This window comes from Peromyscus eremicus, chromosome X, assembly GCF_949786415.1.
Source record: "Peromyscus eremicus chromosome X, PerEre_H2_v1, whole genome shotgun sequence".
NCBI lineage: Eukaryota > Metazoa > Chordata > Mammalia > Rodentia > Cricetidae > Peromyscus > Peromyscus eremicus.
This window is the reverse complement of record NC_081439.1, coordinates 25,488,594-25,508,761: the sequence shown is the minus strand read 5'-3', so window position 1 is coordinate 25,508,761 and position 20,168 is coordinate 25,488,594. Positions and strand designations below refer to the sequence as shown.

Here is a 20,168-nt window from a genome sequence, read left to right as displayed (position 1 = left end):
AATCCCTTATCATAAATGTGATTTGCAATTATCTTTTCCCATTTTATAGTTTGCATTTTCACTTTGTTGATTTTTTTCTGTGATGAGCAGAAGTTATAAGTTTATGTTATTTCCATCTTGTTTTGCAGACTAAATAAAATACTTCCCATATTTGAAACACAAGCTTGGAGACAACCAGAAACATTGTAAGATATTTACAAGTAAGAGCAACAGTGTTGTGGATTCTTCAGAATATATAGAATCATCTAGATTTCAGACTGACAAATTTCTCTCCGTGTTACTATAACAAAAGTCCTCTAAACCACTGTATAAATCAGGAGGTTTAAATCAGGCACCTGCCCTTATAAAGAACCTTGGCAGTGCCCACTCACCCACTCACACACCCACACACTCACACACACATAACTTGGCTAATGGGTAAATAAAATAGATTTTATGAAATGTGTAAGGAGGCAGGAGAGATGACTCAGACGTTTAGAGCACTTGATACTCTTGCAGAGGACCCCACAAGATGGCTGATAACCATCTGTAACTCCAAATCCAAGAGATCCAACACCCTCTTCTGGCCTTCTTGGGCACCTGGCATGCATGTAGTGCATAGACATACATGCAGACAAAATATGCATACACATAAAAGAAAAATAATTTTAAAATTAAAAAAGAACATGTTAATGAGAATGTAAGAGAGCTCAATTATTGTTGGAAATATTTACTATGTAACAGTGTACAAACAATGTACACTAATACTACAAATGATAGACTACTAGACGATTAGTCCTTTGAAACATATTTCTGTAAATTTAGCATGAAAGAATTCTGTATTATAGCATTTCAATCATTAGGACATTCTGAATATGCTTTGTCCTGGCTAGTTTTATGTCAACCTGACACAAACTAGAGTCATCTGAAAGGAGGGAACCTCAATTGAGAAAATGCTTCCAGAAGATCCAGCTATAAGGTGTTTTCTTAATTAGTGATTGATGGAGGAGGTCCCAGCTCATGGTGGGTGGTGCTATCCCTGGGCTGGTGGTCAGGGGATCTATAAGAAAGCAAATGAGCAAAGCCATGGAAGCAAGCCAGTAAGCAGCACCCCTCCATGGCCTCTGCATCAGCTCCTGACTCCAGGATTCTGCTCTGTTTGAGTTCCCGTCTTGACTTCCTTCAAGGATGAACAGTATTGTGGAAATTTAAACCAAATAAACCCTTTCCTCCCCAACTTGCTTTTTGGTTACGGTGTTTCATCACAGCAACAGAAACCCTAACTAAGACATCTTTCTATATATTACCAAGCCTTTCAGTAAAATATCTGACCTTCAAAAATGCAAAAGAAATTCTAGATATAACAAAAGTCCTTGTTTTCTTGTGATTACAAAATATATATTTTTTATTCTTTTAAAGTTTTATTTATTATTGTGTGCATCTTCGATGTGTACGGGGTTGTGTGTATGCCACGGAGCACGCTTGGTCAGACAACAACTTCGTGGGGTTAGTTTTTTTCTTTTACCTTTAAGTAGGTTCTGGGGACCAAACTCAGGTTATCAGAGTTTCATGGCAAGTGTCTTTAGCCCATTACTACAACAGGTGTTTTCTATATAGTAAACTGATAATAAGTAGACATATCATATGCTAGTAATAGCAACTAAAGATTAGTACAAACATACTCATTGAGAAGTCTGAATATAAAAATTCACACCCAACTTTTGAAAGAAAATATACCTAAAACTATGGCCAATATTCAGGTAGGAATTACCAGTCTGGGCCTGTAGAGATGTTTTCAAGTAGCCTGGGTTTTGTGTGGTCAGTGTCTATGCCTTTGGTAGGTGTTAACGTTTTGACTACAATCCCTACTCAAAATTCTACAGAACTATAAACATTAAAAGATAACTAAAGCTGAGTGCAGTGGCACATACTTATAATCCTAGAAATCAGGAGGTGGAGGTAGGAAAATCAGAAGTTTAAGACCAGCTTTGGCTATATAGCAAATTCTAGTCTACCCTGGGCTACATGATACCTTGTTTTAAAAAATAAAAATGATAGCCAAATGTGTCAAATATAATAGTCGAGTGGTACCTTATACCTATAATCCTAGCACTTGAAAGACTGAGACAAGAGGATTACTGTGAGTTCCAGGCTAGCCTTGACTACAGAGTGAGATCCTGACTCAAAATACAACACAACACACACACACACACACACACACACACACACACACACACACACACAATGTCAGATATAAAAATACATCATAATTTCCAACAGGTTGCTATAAGAGCAACTTGCATGTCATGCTGGTATTCCAATGACACATACTATTATCATTCAAAGAGCAAATGTATTTGGTAAGACAAATGAAAGCCAGGCACTGTGGTACAAGCCTTTAATCTCAGCACTTGGGAGCAAAGGCTGGCTGATCTCTGTGTTCAAGGCTAGATTGGACTACATAGTGAGTTCAGGGACAGCCTGAAGTACACAGAGAAAACTTATCTTTAAAAAAAAGACAGATGAAATACTCTGAAACCAATAAATGCATTTGTAACCTTTGAATGTTATTTTGAGATCAGCAGCTCCAAATGATGGTAGCTAAGAGTGGGACCAATACTGTAAGATGAGACCATTTAACAGTTTGAACAAAAGGGTGGCGTCATTAAATAAAATTCACAAGAACTTCTTGCTGTGGGTTAACCTCCTGTATTAGTCCTGAACAGAAAAATCAAGATGGGTCACTCACATTAAACTTCCATTTTACCAAGTAGAAACTAAACTGTTCATCTGAGTTTCTGAGAAACAGAAACTAGACAAATTTAACATCAAAATCCCAAACAGAGGAATGAAGATTCCTCTGCCTTAATCCTGTCACAAAAAGAGGTAACCTAAGGTAACTATGGTGATATTTTATTTGTACTAAAATGTGATTTTAATTGTATGTTAATAAATAAAGTTGCCCGGGGGTCAGAGCTATTAGAGCCATAGCAAAAGCTGGGCGTTGGTGGTGCATGCCTTTAATCCCAGAATTTGGTAGGCAGAGCTAGGTAGATCTCTGTGTGTTCAATGATACAGCCAACAGACAGTGACGAGGCATTCATGTGGTTGGTTTTACAACCAATGAGAAGGCAGAACAGAAAGTCTATATAAAGACAAACAGACAGAAAGTAGGTCTCTTTCGGAGAGGTCTCTTGGCTGAAGAGGCTAGCTGCAGCAGGCGGGTAAGGCTCTTAGCTCTGATCTCTTGGCTTTCGTCTTTGCATTGGCTCTGTGTTTCTTATTTAATAAGACGGTTGGTTACATCTACAGGTAACCTGATATTATTTGGTTTGGGGTTTTTGTTTTTATTGTTTTGTCTTCCTGTCTTTGCTTTACAAGGATAAGAGTTTTGAAATGTTGTTACAACAAAGGAAGGAAAAAAAACATAAATGTATAAATGTAAGTATTAAGTGCAGCATTTTAAAATAATCTAGTTAAGATTTTAAGCTAATACGCATTAAAGAAAGATGCTGCCTAAGTATGAACATCTTAGGGGGTGACTTGGCTGGCTGCTGGCTTGGGTTTCGCTTGTATATTGAGCACATAATCATGGCGGAAGGATGAGCGGACAGTACGGTTCATCAGTGGCTGAAGTGGGCGAAAGTTGTCCACCATTCTTTTCTCTTTCTCCCCCTCAGAAGTGACAAGCAGGGTCCGAAACTGCTCAAGCTAGAAACCAAAAACATTAAGAATATCAATCAAAAACAATCTTTAGTCCATGGCTAAATTACTTTCATTTTGTTTGTTTTGAGATAGGGTCTCACTGTGTAACCCTTAGAATTCATTATGTAGACCAGGTTGACTTTGAACTCCCAGAGACCCACCTGCTTCTGTCTCCTAAATTCTGTGATTACAGACATGCACCACCACACCTGGCTTGCTTTCACTTACACAGTTCTACAACACTTCATCTCTAACTGTATTAAGAAAAAGAACTTATATTTTGGTGAGATGTCTTCACCCCTTGACAAGGGGTTCAATGCCATGCTGTTGGCATGGTTGTGTGACAGCAGAAGAAATTGGTGAAACCAGCCAAGCTTTTGGGATGTGAAGATTAGGGACAGAGGCCCTGCTCCCCACATATTATCTCTTTGCCAAAGGTGACTTCCATCATCTTTTTGATTCTGAGGAACATCAAATGGAGAGAAAAGCCTAGAAAAATGGTATGTACAAAATGATTCCATCTTGTCACAAAATTATGCATATTATAAAGATAAAAGATCAGAAGGATTTACCCAAATAATTAATAATACTGAGTGCTAAAATAACCAGTGATTAGGATTATAAATGACAGATAACATTTTAAATGCTTTATTAGCATATATAATTATACCTAATAATGGGTTTCGTTATGAAATTTTCTAACATGCATATATTTCCATCCTATTTGCTGCTACTCCCCACCCCCAGTCCCTCCCACTTCCACTCCAACTGATTCTTTTTAAAATAAACCACCAGCCCACCCCTATCCAAACCAAAAGGAATGACATTGTAACTATGGCAGGGGCTGGGAGCCTGGGAGCAAGGGCCTTTGAACTCCAACAAGTCCAACATAACCAACTCACTCAACAAATCAAGGCTGATCTGACATGGGTATAGGACATCATCAAAAAACTCTAGACTTGGGGGTTGAAGATGGTTAAAAGCACTGGCTGCTCTTCCGGAGGTCCTGAGTTCAATTCCCAGCACCCACATGGCAGCTCAAAACTGTCCATAACTGTAGTCTCATGGGGTCTGATGCTCTCTTCTGGTGTGCAGACATACATGAAGACAAAATACATTAAATAAATAAACAAACAAACAAACAAATAAATATTGGGTTTTTTTTTTGAGGCAGGGTTTCTCTGTGTAGCCTTGGCTGTCCTGGAATTCTCTCTGTCTTCTAAGGTATGTGCCACCACTGTCCAGCAAGTCTTAAAACAAACAAACAAACAAACAAACAGATGAAGAAAAAAAGAAAAAGAAGAAAACAAAAACTTCAGACTCAGTTGGACTCCCTGGCAGCCATGGTATTACAAAATAGATGGGGATTAGATCTCATGGTAGAAGGGAGGGATCTACACTATGTTAGTGGAGGGATATTGTTTCTACATGAATTTATCAGCTGTCATAAAGGAGAAGTCCAGACAGTTAAAAGAAAGAATAGAATCACAAGCCAGACAGCCCCCATCAGGCTGGACAGGTTTTGGGAGCACTTGGGGTACATGGATGACCCCCTCTATTAGGCCCCTTATTATGATAGTTCTAGCTCTAATTTTCAGTCTTTGTGTTTTAAAATTCCTCTCTAATCTGTTGCAGCAAAGAGTTCAAGCCCTTACCTCCTCAACTATCACTCAACTCCTCTTGACTGAGGACTACCAACCTCTCAGAGTCCTGGAACCAGATGATCCCAAAAAGCCATTTAATCTTGAGAAATCAAGATACCTCTAAAATCAAAAGACCTTGGAAAAAACAAAACAACCCCCCCCAAAAAAAACTTTTATATCTCTCCCTTACAATGATCCCCCCACCAGCACAAAACAGTTAAGAAAGAATTGATGCTCCTGTCCCTCACTTCTTTCTGTGCTTCAGGGTCTGAGATGACAGAGGGCCGGGATATAAAAACAGGATTTCCATGAAATTACAGATGACCCTGCTCATCCTTATCAGTTGGCCACAACCCAGAGAAGAATGTTTGCTGGACAGGCTATCTCCCAAAATAATCTGTCTGGCTTGGGCAAACAAATTCAGGAAGGAGAATTTGCACACCCGCACATAGCCTCCTGAAGCTGCATGAACTTCCTCATTCCCAAGCCCCGGCCCCCAATCTCCATAAAGGATCCTAGCTAGCTTTTCCCCTACACAGAACCTCTACCCATGGAGAGTGCCTGTCTTTTGCTATTTGAAATAAACAGTCTCCTCTACTGAGGTCAGACTCTGGTCTATTTCCTGCCTTCTGTCTCTTTACTCTGTGCTCCAAAATCTAACATTTTCCCTCTTCCCAATGACTTTCATGTCTTTAAAAACATTATATGACCCGTTGAGTTTCAGTAGGGTCACTTACAGGAGGATTGGCACCTTACCAGGGGTTATACCACTGAGGAAAGTGTCTCCCCCTCCCCCATTCACTGTGTAGACATCCTCGGGCAACATTTCCTTAATTACCTAATTATCCGTGTATACTGGTGGTTTTCTGTCATCTTGACAAAAGCTAGAGTCAGATTAGCACATCGGCCAGTTTGTGGAGGTATTTTCTTGACAAATAATTGTTCTGGGAGGGCCCAGATCACTGTGGGCAGTGCCACCTCTGGGCCGGTGGTCCTGGGTGCTCTAAGAAAGCAGGCTGAGCAAGCCACCGGAGAGCCAGCCAGGAAGCACAGCCAGGAAGCAGTGGTCCTCCATGGCCTGTTTCAATTTCTCTGGTTCCTGCTTGAGCTCCTGCCCTGGCTTCTCATAATGAGGGACTCTACGTTCTAAAAATGAAATAAATCCTTCCCTTCCCAAGTTGTTTTCGGTTGTGGTGTTTATCACAAAACAAAACAAAACAAAAAAACAGAAAGCAAACTAGGGTACTATGTTAAAATTTTATTGAAAATTCCTTACATGGGCCACTGACCCTCCGGTTTTCTTTCCAGAGTTAAATTGGTTTTTAAATATGAAGAATAGTAGTATAGCAGACTGAATGGGTAGGTCCCAAAGGCCAGGCTTATAAGCAGTCCAGCTCTGGACTTTGTCTTACGTTTGTAAGTTTCATCATAAAGAAATGTTTAAGTGTAGTCTAACACAAGTTTAACTGCTTGTGTTCCTTCAGACCTCTGGTTTTCTTTTGTAGTTAAAAGAGCTCCATTCACCTTGCGCTCTGAAAGGCATTCTCTGTGATGAATTTTTATGATGCTTTCCTGTTTTGCAGTACTGAGGGTTAGATGTGGGGCCTCACATATGCTGGGTAAGCAGTTTATCAATGAGTTGTAGCCCTAACTCCAATTATGCTATTTTTTTACATTTACTATATGGAGAATATGTCCCTGTATAAAGTTTGAATGCTAAATCCAACTCCCCTTTTACCACCAAACATCACCCATACCACATATTTTATAGAATGTCCTGTCCTTTTTCCTCCCTGAGTTGAGATACTGTGAGAGCCAAAGTTACATTTGAAGTTTGAATTACTATGCCTTAGAGATCCATGAAGCAAAGATGCCTCTGATCTGCAAGCCCCTTGCCCAAGGACAGATAGTTCCTGAAATGCTGAAGGGTATTGTTTATGGGAGATAACAAGCCACATGTTTTCACTCCCCTAAACAAGTTTGTTTGACCCATCTGCACCAGATGTGCTTGATCACATGTGGGCAGGAGGTATGTAAGCAGGAAATATGTCAGGATATATGCTTGCCCCCAGTTGAACCTGATGGGAAATGCAATGAATTATGGGTTTTCCTTCTTCTTAAGTCCTTGCCATACTTGATTTTGGGCCATTTCCCAGGAACCTGGGTATGGACCTGGCCAGATTCCGTCCACCTGGCCAGGATTTAATTAAAGCTTGCTTCCAATTTGGCTGTAAACTGCAGTAGTGGTCTTATTCTCAATCGGTAGGATTAACAAGGCCACCTTCATCATAAAGTAAATCCTCAAATGTAGTTGGACACATTTTTGAACTTATAACTTTCTTCTTGCGAAGGCTAATTTTCTCTATCAATCAGACTGGGGGTGTGCAGATAGCTGGTTAAGTGTGTCTGTGAGGGTGTTTCCCAGAAGAGGTTAGGATTTGAATTGGGGGGCGGAGTAAAGCAGATGGTTTTCTTTTATGAGGGTGTCAGCCACTACAGAGAGCCTGAATAAAACAAAAAAGTAGATAGAGGGTTAACTTGGCTCTCTGCTGACTGTCTTTTTGTTTTGTTTTGAGAAAGGATCTTAAATAGCTGAGGCTGGCCTTGAACTGCTGTATAACTGACGGTGGCCACCTCCCAAGTGTTGGTATTATAGGCACAACACCCCAACACCTAGTTTGTATGGAATTAGAAAACTACTGTTTTAGATTAAGTTCCTGCATTAGGTCCCAATAGACCAACATAAAAATCAAGATAGAGAAGCTAGGTGTGGTGGCTCCTCAATCCCAGCACTCAGGAGACAGAGGCAGGCAGATCTCTGTGAGTTCGAGGCCAACCTGGGCTACACAGGAAGTTCCAAGTCAGCCAGGGATACATAGGGAGACCCTGTTTCCGAAAAAGAAAATCAAGATGGAGTCACACTAGACTTCCATTTTCCCAAGGGGAAACTACACTGTTTCTATGATTTTCTGAGAAACAGAGATTAGAGAAATCTCAGAGATTCATCTTAGAGGAAAAATTAGAGAAATTTTAACAGCAAAATCCTAATCAGGCCATTTCAATTGGCCTTGTAATGAAGATTCCTCTGCCTGAATCCTGTCACAAGAAAGGGTAACCTAAGGTAACCTGATATTTCTTGGTTGTGGAATATTTTGTTTTGTCTCTCTGTGCTTTACAAGCCCCACCATCAAAAGCTCGACTGCTTTTGAACTGAGCCATCAATCTGCCTCTGCACTAGGAGCTCCTAGTTATTGGGCCTTGAAGCAGAGACTAGAATGCACACTGTTGGCTTTCCGGCTCTCAGGCCTTTGAGCCCACCTCTCAGGCAAGCTTCAGGCTGTAGATTGTAGGGGCCATGTCAGAGGAGCTGCAGTCAGCAATGGAGCTTATGGAATACAACCCACCAGATAGCAAAGCTATGATGCGTGCACCCTGGAAAGGCAAAGCCCCGGGGGTGGGGTAGTGGGGACACACCTATCTCCAGAATGTCCCTTGCTTCTGCTGTGCTTTCTCCTGCTTGCTGCTGTCATGTTCCTGCTGTATCATGCATGGTGTGCTGACAATGTGAAAGGATCCCACTGTATCTAGCAGAGTGTGATGTTTCATGCGAAAATCCCATTCCTCACTGGGCAATTTACTTGCCGATCATAATGAAGATGATTTTTGTAAGAGCAGTGGCGCTTAGTTGGATCAATGATTTAAAGATACAGGTGGTTAAGACAGTTAGAAGATGATTAGGGAAATGGTTCAGGTTATTCTGCCAATTGCTGTAATAAGACATGCAAAAAGGACAAAAAGAGGCTATAAGACCCCTTCTGCTTTGTTACATGTGAGATTTGCAGAGCATGGAAAATAAGAACAAGGAAGTCTCATGCATTATAGACCCATGAATTCTGCCTGTGGAAAAACAGGCTGATGATCAAAGAGGGCAATGATGTCCCTACACCCAGGGTGTGGCCTGAGTTCCTTGGTCACGTAGCTTACAGAATTCATCACAGGTTTCCATATGCATCTTGAAAAAAATAAAGTTGTGAAAGGAAATTAAATGACCCTATCATGTGTAAAGAAAAATCGATGATTAAGTGGACCACTTGTTTAATTTTGTAGGAATCTGCTGTACTGAAATCGCAACTAGCTGTCTGTCAGTACAAAGGAACTGACTGAAATATATTTGGCTTGCTAAGAACTTTGTTAATAATGAAGGAATCATTGCTTTGGGATGAAGATGGTATGGTGGGAAAATTAATACAAAGAAAAATGTTTAACTACTTGTGGGCTTCGAAGAAAAACATGTAACTCATGTTGTAATTTCCTCTCCTGTAAAGATTTTAATTTGTTTTTGGAAAACATGTAACCTGTGGTTGTGAGGTAATCTTTCCTTGCATAGAAACTTTTGTCTTAGGTGGTATAAAAGGAATAAGAGAAAAATAAAGAGGCAGAAGAAGGAGAAGAAAGAGGAAAATGAATGCACAATTAAGCTTTGCCCCCTCAGCTAGGCCTCCTGTGTGTACGTTTAGTAGCCGCTGACTCCACTTCTCCTCTCCATTTCTCAGAAGTGGAAGAAGAAGTTACTTCTTCAGTAGTCGATAGTAAACCAGAAGACTTGTCGGCCTCCATAATCACGTAAGCAGAAGAAGTCCTGCTCAAGAGAGCCCAGTCTAATTCATTCCCACTTTCCCTCCCTCCTGCCTGTCTCTCCCTCCTGCCTCGCTCCTGCTCTCCCCCTCTTCCTCCTTCTGTCTCTCCCTCCCACCGCCTGTGTGTGTGTGTGTGTGTGTGTGTGTGTGTGTGTGTGTGTGTGTGTGTGTGTATCTTTCATCGGCTCTGTTTCTAAATACTTTTCTTGTGTTTGGTTCTTGAAGCTTTATAGTTTCGTGAATCTAACCACTTCTTCTTTGTTCTTTTAGACATCTCCCTGGTTATTTATGCTTATCTGTTTTAACTCAAATTGATGTCTAGGGGGCTGGACAGATGGCTCAGTGGTTAGGGTGTGCTTGCTATTATTACAGAAGATCCGAGTTTGGTTCCCAGCACACATACTGAGCAACTCAGCCTCTAATTCAGGTTTAAGTGGATCTGACACCATTTTTCTGGCTTCTGTGTGAGTGCGCACATACACACAATTTGAAACAATAAAATGAGGCTGAAGAGATGGTTCGGTAGTTAAGATCACTTGCTGCACTTGTAGAGAACCTGAGTTCAGTTTCCAGCACCCACACGAAGGCTCACAACCATCCATAACTCCAGTTACAGGATATCCAATGCCCTTTTCTGGTCTCCTTGGGAACTAGTCACACATGTGGTATGCACATATACATGTAGACAAATACTCATATATATATATAATAATAAATTTTAAAATAAAACCTTTTAAAAGTAATGTATCCACTTTAAATTCTATTGGCATATTTACTGGAGCTATATTAAATTATGGAGACTAAACAATTCATGGAAAATATAACAACTTGAGGAAAACTGACACCATTATTATGTCTTCCTGGTCAGTAATAGAGTATGAAGTTAATTAAATCTTCTTCGGTATCCTGGAAGATTTTTAAGTTTTATTGTTAGCATCCCTTGTTCAAACTACTCAAATGTATTTTACAGTTTTATTCTGATCATATCTATATCTTTCTTTTATTATATCTTTGTATCATAATGTCTTTTAACTGGCATATATTTGATATATATTTTTATGTCTATACATTAACATTATATCTCACCAACTGCTAAATTATTTTGTTTTTGTGTTTTTTAACTGGTTTCCTCACTTATTTTATTTTTTGATCTGATTATATGGGCTATTTCTACAACATTTCTTGCTTTTTGTATTTGAGACAGGGTCTCACAAGTGTTGGGGTTAAAGACATGTGCCAACACACCCAGCTCTATCATGTATTTTTTAAGAGAGAGGAGTAGTCTTGGTATATTGCTCAGCCCAGTTTTGAACAGCTAGGCTCAAGTAATCCTTTTGCCTCAGACTCCTGAGGAGCTAGAACTGAAGGCATGCACAGCACATAAATAATTCTAGAATATATATATTTGGTTTTTCGAGACAGGGTTTCTCTGTGTAGCTTTGCGCCTTTCCTGGATCTCGCTCTATAGACCAGGCTGGACTCGAACTCACAGAGATCCGTCTGCCTCTGCCTCCCAAGTGCTGGGATTAAAGGTGTGGGCCACCACCGCCCGGCCTAGAATATAATTTAATATGACATTTAATATGGTAACAGTTACTTCCAGTGGGCATGGCGGAGTGTACCTGTAATCCCAGAATTTGAGAGGTAGAGGTGGGAAGATCAAGAGTTCAAAGTCATCTTTAGCTACATAGTGAGTTGGAGGCCAGAGTAGGCTACATGAGACAAAAAATAATTACTTTCATCTTAAACACAATGGTATTTAAAATGGTATTTATTTGGTATTTTGTATCCATGGGTTCCACATAAATATTAGAAAAATACTATTGGTACTCAGGAGGCAGAAGCAGGAGGATAATTGTAATTTCTTTTTTATGAGAAATATTGATTCTCTATTTATTTTTTAGAAATACTAATTTTCAAGTTTTTTAAAATTTTTATTTAATTAACAGTTTTTCATTTATTTTTACATACTGACCACAGTTTCCCCTCCCTCCTCTCCTCTTATTCCCTCCTCCTAACTCCCATCTACCCCTCTCCCCATCCACTCCTCCTCTGTCTCTATTCAGATATGGGCAGGCCTCACATGGGCTTGAACAAAGCATGGTGCATCAAGTTGAGGTAGGACCAAGCTCCTCCTCCTGCATAAAGGCTGGGCAAGGTAATCCAGCATTGTAATTTCAAGGACAGCTTGCTCTACACAGTGCATTCTAGGCCAGCCAGGAAACTGCTTCTATTGAGCATGTACAGATATTTTTCTTGTCATTATTCCCTAATCAATATAGTAGGAAAAATATTTACATTGTATGGCAATATAATCTTTAAAAGTAATATACAGGTGATTTAAAGTATATTGGAAGATGTGTGTAGGATGTATGCAAATGTTAAAAACTTATGCAATTCCATATAAGGGACTTGAGCATTGGCATGTTTTGTATACTTGGGATTCTGGAACCAATCTTCTACAGCTATCAATGGATGACTGTATTTTTTTTTTCTTTTTGGTTTTTTCAAGACAGGGTTTCTTTGTGTAGTATTGGTGCCTGTCCTGGATCTGGCTCACAGAGATCCGCCTGGCTCTGCCTCCTGAGTGCTGGGATTAAAGGCATGCGTCACCGCTGCCCGGCGGATGACTGTATTTTTAAAAAAATTATTTTATTTTTTATTTATGAAAGAGAGAGAGAGTAGGCTATTCGTGGGTGGTATCTATGTGGGCCAGAAAAGGATGTTGGATCTCCTGGAACTGAAGTTACAGGTGGCTATCAACTGTCTGACATGAATGTTTTGATCTGAGCACCTGTCCTCTGGAAGAGCAGCAAGTGCTCTTAACTGCTCAGCCATCTCCCTAGCTCCTGTATTTACTTTTGAACTAAGATCAATTGGCCATGTTAAGGAAGTCTCTGTTCATCTGTACTTTATTACAAATTACGGACAGAATAGAGCTGGGCATGGTGGCGCATGCCTTTGACCCCAGAACTCAGGAGGCAGAGGCAGGAGGATCTCCGGGACTTTGAGGCTAGCCTGGTTTACATAGTGAGTTCCAGAATAGACAGGGCTAGATAGAGAGACCATGTCTCAAAAAACAAAATAGAGGCTTTAGGGGCTTTTCCTTCAACTTATTAGCTCACTCCTATTTAAGGAAGTAGTACTTTCTCTTTTTTAATAAACTGCCTCTATGTCTATTTCTTTAATAAAAAAATAAAGACTATTACAAATGCCTTTTAAGAATCTCGGTGGTGGCGCACGCCTTTAATCCCAGCACTTGGGAGGCAGAGCCAGGCGGATCTCTGTGAGTTCGAGGCCAGCCTGGACTACCAAGTGAGTTCCAGGAAAAGGCGCAAAGCTACACAGAGAAACCCTGTCTCGAAAAACCAAAAAAAAAAAAAAAAAAAAAAAAAGAATCTATGGAAATGAGGGCCGGGGATGTGACTCAGCAGTAGACTGCTTGCTCAGCATGCACTAGGTCTTAGGTTCAATTCTCAGTACCACGTCAAAAAAAGTATCTTTCTGGGCAGTGGTAGTGCACACCTTTAATCCCAATACTCAGGAGGCAAAAGCAGGCAGATCCAGAGTTCAAGGCCAGCCTGGTTTACAAAGGATGTTTGGGACAGCCAGGATTAAACAGAGAAACCCTGTCTCAAAAAAACAAAAAGAAGAAAAAAAATTCTGGAAATGGTAATATTTTTTCCTAGGTAGAGTCACTGATACCATGAATTGTGTTTCTATAATAATAAACAACCATCCAGGGCTGGGGAAGTGGCTTAGCAGTTAAGGGTGTTTGGGACTTGTCCTCTGGACCTACATTGGTTGGCTCACAACAAACTGTGACCTCAGCTCCAGAGGATTAGACACTCCTTGCAAGTACCCCCCCCAAGTGGTATACATTCAACAGACCCATATGGACATAGAAATGAAATAAAAATGAACAGTACCAAGCATCCCTCTGCTTCTGATACACTGATGGCTTCTGTTTCTAATACTTTGTTGGACCTCTTTTCCTTTTCTATCAGTCTAAAGTTCACTTTGGTAAGGCCATCGTTGGTGGTGTCATTTATATTGGCTTCAAAAAAGTTTGGGAGATTTTGTTTGTTTCTTGTGAAAATGCTTTGTAATCAATATACATCCCACATAGCAAATATGAGAAAATATTGGAAATTATCTGTTTGCAGTGTGTGTGTGTGTGTGTGTGTGTGTGTGTGTAGGGAGGGGTTACTGAGGATTGAAGCCGGGACTAAGCAAGATCCCAAGCCCATGAGCAAATATTATTGCATTTTAGTTGTAAACTAAACAAGACTTTGTGTATAGGTATAGTATAGTAATTATCAGTTCAACTGACTTTCTAAGCAAATAATAGAGCATAGGTTTGAATAATATTAAATTTTCTTCATAGTCATTGTTAGAGTCTCTTTATCCTCGGCTACTATTGCAAAATTCCCTTACGAATTATAAATGCTCTGGGTATTTCCAGATTTCACTCTTCCCTTCACCTGGGTCTTGATTGTAACTAGAGATGCATAGTTACAAAGGAAGCACACAATTCCTGAGCAAATATAGAAGCAAATAGCTTATATCCTTCTATGCTTTAAGCCTGTTTCCTGGTTAAGGCTAGGGATATAGTAGCAAATGATTGCCTATTGTATGCAAGGCCCTAAGGCCAATCCCTACCACCACAAAACAATAAAACGAGCACAAAAATAGTTCATTTAAAGTTCCAGGCTAGGGACTGGAGAGATGGCTCAGTGGTTAAGAGCACTGGCTGCTCTTCCAGAGGACCTGGGTTCAGTTCCCAGCATGCACATGGAAGATTACATCTGTCTGTTACTTCAGTTCCAGAGGATCTGATACCTTCACACCAATGCACATAAAATAAAGTTAAATTATTTTTAAAAAAAAGTTCCAGGCCAGGCTAGGTTACACGAGACCCTACTTCTCCCAAAACAAACAAGCAAGCAAACAAACAAAAATAATGCCAAGATTTGAGCCCAGCTTGAACAGGCAGACTAGCGTTTCCTTGGATGGAAAATGTGTAAGGAATACCTGATCACGATCAACCTCTACTGGCTGCTTCTTAATGATCCAGGTAACGGACTCTGAGAGGGGTGGTGTAGTGAGAGACCCGGAGTAGGTCCAATAATCTGGGCAAGTAGGCATCAGACAGGAAGGGTCAAAAGATCCAAATTCCACCAGGGTGTCCTGTCCAAGAGAAGGAGTTACTGAGTTGTTATTATTCATTGGTGAAAGTCATTCAGGTATCAGAGGGTGAGGCAGTGATTCTAATGGAGTGTCCGGGGATCAACAGTGGTCCAGGGGAGGTCTAGGGACTCTGAGTAGCTTCTGAAACAATCATCACTACTTAACACAACATCACACTGTGTATTTCTGATAGTTCTCCCTGGGAGAACAGCCAAAACGTTTTCTCCTTCAATTTCTGTTGGGAGGTATTAGGTAGTGGCGGCTCATAAACAGAGAGGTTTCTCTTCTTTGAGAGAAACTAACGCCGATTGTCCTTTCAAACTAGTACAGAGCTGAGGGTATAGTGCAGTGGTAGACAGCTAGACAACTTGCCTAGCATGCTCAAGGCACTGAGTTCCATCCCTGGCACCGCATGGCACCACAATGAAGGAGGAAGGGGGGGGAAGGAAGGGGGTGCCAGAATCCTGGACTAAGGAGAAAGAGAAAAACAGGGAGACAGGAAATGAAGGAGGGAGGGGAACAGGAAGACAAGAGAACAGAAGAATAGTGCACTAATTTCCGGGAAGCAGCCCCCACAGGATTCTGAATTTTGAGGACTTCATCGTGACAGCTGGACAGAGGACATGGAGTTCTTCACTTCTAGACAAGTTAAGTTTTTGGAAAACTCTTCTCCCTCCCTACTCGTGGGAGGTAGCTGGAGAGAAGAAGGCTGTTCTGAGTGTTTCTACAAAGATGGAGAAGGAGCTGTCAGGAGCAGAGTAAATTCCCGCGCAGCACGTACTCAGCCAAACCAGAAACTCCACCAAGGTAACCAACCTCTGCTGTGCCCTGCAGTGTTTAATCTCCTACAGCAGTGTTGAAAGAGACCTGAATGCAGTTCATTTAATTTGTCTTCCTGCTTCAAAGTGCATTATCGACTCGAAGATGCAAATATAAAATATGCTTCAAGTGATGTAAGGGGGAAAATTACCTTGTGCTTAATTGATGGCAAAGTGTCCACCAGTTTCTGTAGTTCTTCATGATGTTTGCCTAGCTAAATAAAAAGAAGAAATATTACATTCAATGGTCATCTCACTGCAGAAACTCAAATAGAATGTGAATCAAAATTAACCACCTGGTGGTTACATATAAACAAACCACAGGACTGCAACTAGATTTCCAGCTGGTAATTACAACTATTATAAACACCACTAAATTAAATTAGACTTAGAACAAAATGAACAGGCTCTTTGCTGGCAAGACCAGCGCGTCTATAGAGAAAGGTGCCTCCTGCTCCAATTAAGTATCATTTCTTACACTGAATTTTAAATTGATGAAATTATAAATTACCCTGCATTTTACTAATCCCTTCCCCCAAGGCAGGGTTTTACCATGTAGCTTGGGCTGGTCTCAAAGTCTTTATCCTCTTGCCTCAACTTCCCAAACTAAGCATATTTCAAGTGTTCACTTGCCCCAGATGGCTTGTGTCTACTTTATTTGGCTGTGTATTTTTTAAGACTTATTTTATTTTTTATTTTTATGTATGTATGTGTGCATGTGTGGGCAGATGCCCATGGAGTACAGAAGAGGGTGTTGAATCCAATGAGGACTGTGAGTAGCCTGATGTGCATACTAGGAACTGAGGATCAGTCTTCTACAAGATCAGCAAGCACTCTAGACCGCCAAGCCATTGCCCTAGCCCCTGGACTACATTTTTATACCATTTGAAACATATTCATAATAGTTATTGATTTTAACCACTGTTTATTTTTACCATCTATATATAAAACATATATATTTTTAGATAGTCTCACTATGTAGTCCTGGCTGGCCTCAAACCCACAGATCCTGTACCTCCTGTACCTCCTGAGTACTAAAATTAAAGGTGTGTGCCACCACACTTGGCCTGGTACTAATATTCTTTTTAAAATATTAATTGTACAGAATAATGAATTTTCTTGTGATATTTCCATACACTTATATCATATACTTTAATAATATTAATTTTCCATTCCTCTCCCTCCTCCTCCCCTCTCCTATTGATCCCAACATTCTTTTTTTTTCCTTTTTTGGTTTTTCTCTGTGTAGCCCTGGTTGTTCTGGAATTCACTCTGTAGATCAGGTTGGTCTCAAGCTCAGAGATTCACCTGCCTCTGCCTCCTGAGTGCTGGGATTAAAGGCATGTGACAACATGCTTGACCCAATGTTCTTTCTTTTTGAAGATTCATTTTTATTAGGTTTAAGTGTGTGTGTGTGTGTGTGTGTGTGTGTGTGTGTGTGTGTGTACATGCGCATGCGTGCACATGAGCATAGGAAGGGTTAATGTGCATTTGATTGAAGGCATTCAAAATCCCTAGAGCTGGACTTACAGGCAGTCAGAAGTTGGTGGATGTGAGTGCTGGGAACTGAACTGGGAACCTCTGCATGAGTAATACATGTTCTTAACCATTAAGCAATCTCTACAGATTTTTTTTCCTTTTAATTCTAAATTTTCTTCAAATAAGTAACTTACATTGTAATGTTCTATCTTCAGTGTAAGACACAATATATCATTTGAACTTGATGAGATGGTTTGTTTGCTTGCTTGCTTGAGACAGGGTCTCTGTCTATCGGCCTGGCTGTCCTGGAACTCATCATGTAGGCCAAGTTGGCCTGGAACTCAGAGTTCCGCCTGCCTCTGCCTCCCAAGAGCTGAGATTAAAGGTGTGCCACCGTGCCCAGCGTGAGTTTTTGTTTTTTACCTTTAAAAATACACCTATCACAGCCAAACCATTTTCTTCCAGTGCTGCATCCTCAAAGCTTTCAAATTTGACTGCATTCCAATGTACCAAGTGCAGCTGAAACAACAGAGACAGTGGGGTTTCTACATGACCATGTAGGATTACACCCAAATAAACTGACAGCCCCACCCAACATGTAACATTTAATCTTGTTTCATCACTCCAAATAGAGCCACTGAAAAAATATATGGCAGTCTGGTGCACACTGAGATCAACATAAAGAATGGGAAGAAGACATTGTGGCAAGAACAGCGATATTACTTTGGAAGAGAGGGATTTGTTAGGGGAGAAAAAAATAAAATTCACATGATAAAGTAACTTCGCAATGATGGATCAACATTTTCTTCATTCCTACCCTGATTTGCATGAAATACTAATATCCCCAATCCATTTGCATCTAAAGAAGAGAAGATGTTTATATGAAGAGAAATGCATTCTCCCTATGAAAATTAGATGGGAGCTAAAGACAAATTTCTTCTTGGAGGGATGATCACTTAAAATGTTTTCATTTTTAGCATCACATTTAAAACTAAATTAAGGGAAAAGTTGCAAGATGAAATTCTATTTGCAAGATGAAATTCGATCTCCTCGGGCTCTGCTTGCATTTCCATATCCATCGTTCTTCAGCCATCATTCTCAAACCTGCATTACCATCACCTAACTTCCCACTTCAAGGTCCCAGTTAGCTTCCCCCTCGGGGCCCAGCTGCAAGCTCTGGTGCTTTGGCACTCTGATTTCAGAAGCCTTGGATACTTTCTCCGTTTCTCTCTCTCTCCTTTGCCGCAGCCTTCACGTAGACTCCCCCCATTTCCCACTTGGGTTAACGAAGTCTTACAGCTCTACGGTAGCTTGTGGCTTTAGGAATGACCGCACGTAGCTCAGAATTCAGACAGAATTCTGTTCCAGTTTTCAATATTTATTTATTTTATGTTTCTGAGTGTTCGGCATGCATGTATATCTGTGTATCATGTGTGTGCCCAGTGCCTGCTGAGGCCAGAAAGAGCATCAGATCCCCTGGAACTGGAGTTATAAATGGTTGTGGCACCATGTGAGTATGGGGAACTGAACCCAGGTCCTCTTGCAAGAGCAGTAAGTGCTCTTAACTGTTGACCTATCTCTCCAGCCCCGGAATTCAGTTTTATCATCTTAAGGTTTATTTCATGTATACTCTTCAGAATGGATATATTCTACATGTAGAAGATAGGAAGGTTCAAGTTTGTCCTGTGCAAGCTAAATAGGATTTAAAGCACCATCTGAGATGTCTTGGTAATTTCTTTGAACTAGAAACCTCAGAACTATCTCCACTGTTCCAAACCCATTACTCTTTGGGACCTTTACAACATACTTCTGCTGTTCAAGCCGGGTATGACTATCTTTAATCCCAGCACTTGGGAGGCAGAGTCAGGAGAATTTCTGTGAGTTCAAAGCCAGTCTGGTCTACAGAATGACCTCCAGGACAGCCAAGGCTACAGGAATTAAAAATAAAAGAAGGAAAGGAAAGGAAACATACCTCTGCTGGGTAGCATTTGCTGTCCACAGTGTGCTCAGAACCCCAGGCATCAATGGCCCCCCAGTGAAAATGAAACTGCTTCAGTCGGTAGTTGTGTTCCAGGGGTCCTCCCTCAATCACTGAAATGACACATCCAGCAATTCAGAGAATGTGGGGAAAAGGTGGACCCCGTCCTTGAATCATTCAGAGTATACGATATCATATACAAGTATTTATAAAACTGATTTCCATGAAGTAAAAACATGTATAAAGATTCGGCCAAATAATATCAAGACTGAATCACATACCAAGCAACATACAAATGTTAAAGGCTAGATCTCAGCTTAATTAATTAATTAACTAATTATTATAATTAATTACAAGTTTTCATGTATCCCAGGCTAGCCTCAAATTCATTATATAGCCAAGGATGACCTTGAACCTGATTTTACTTTACCTCCTGAATGCTGGGATTACAGATTGACTTGTTTTTGCATCTGTAGTTATTGGGCCTAGTTTCCATTGTGTGAAATAAAATGCAAAATTCTCTTGGTGTATTTATCCCATTCAATCAAATAAAACCGAACTATGCAGACGAAAGATATTATAAAAAGTTTTCTAATTCATTTAGGCCAGCCTTCCCTCAAACTAAGAATTACCCTGTCTTAGCCTCTCATTCTCCTTCTTGGAAAAAAAATGTTAATACATTTATTTGCGTGTGTGTGTGTGTGTGTGTGTGTGTGTGTGTGTGTGTGTGTCCCAGGCA

At 40.4% G+C, this 20,168-nt stretch overlaps 1 protein-coding gene across 1 annotated transcript in view; it reads right to left on the bottom strand.

Annotated features, from left to right (window-relative positions):
• Positions 1-3,140: 3,140 nt before the first annotated feature.
• Positions 3,141-20,168, bottom strand: part of Ca5b (carbonic anhydrase 5B) — a 56,100-nt gene continuing 39,072 nt past the window's right edge. Inside the window, exons 4-8 of the mRNA XM_059250619.1 lie at positions 19,424-19,542; positions 17,875-17,970; positions 16,125-16,187; positions 14,999-15,154; positions 3,141-3,690 (exon numbers count right to left, since the gene is read on the bottom strand). Of these exons, the coding sequence (XP_059106602.1) occupies positions 3,511-3,690; positions 14,999-15,154; positions 16,125-16,187; positions 17,875-17,970; positions 19,424-19,542 (614 nt within the window). The 3' untranslated portion in view covers positions 3,141-3,510. The remainder of the gene's footprint in view (positions 3,691-14,998; positions 15,155-16,124; positions 16,188-17,874; positions 17,971-19,423; positions 19,543-20,168) is intronic.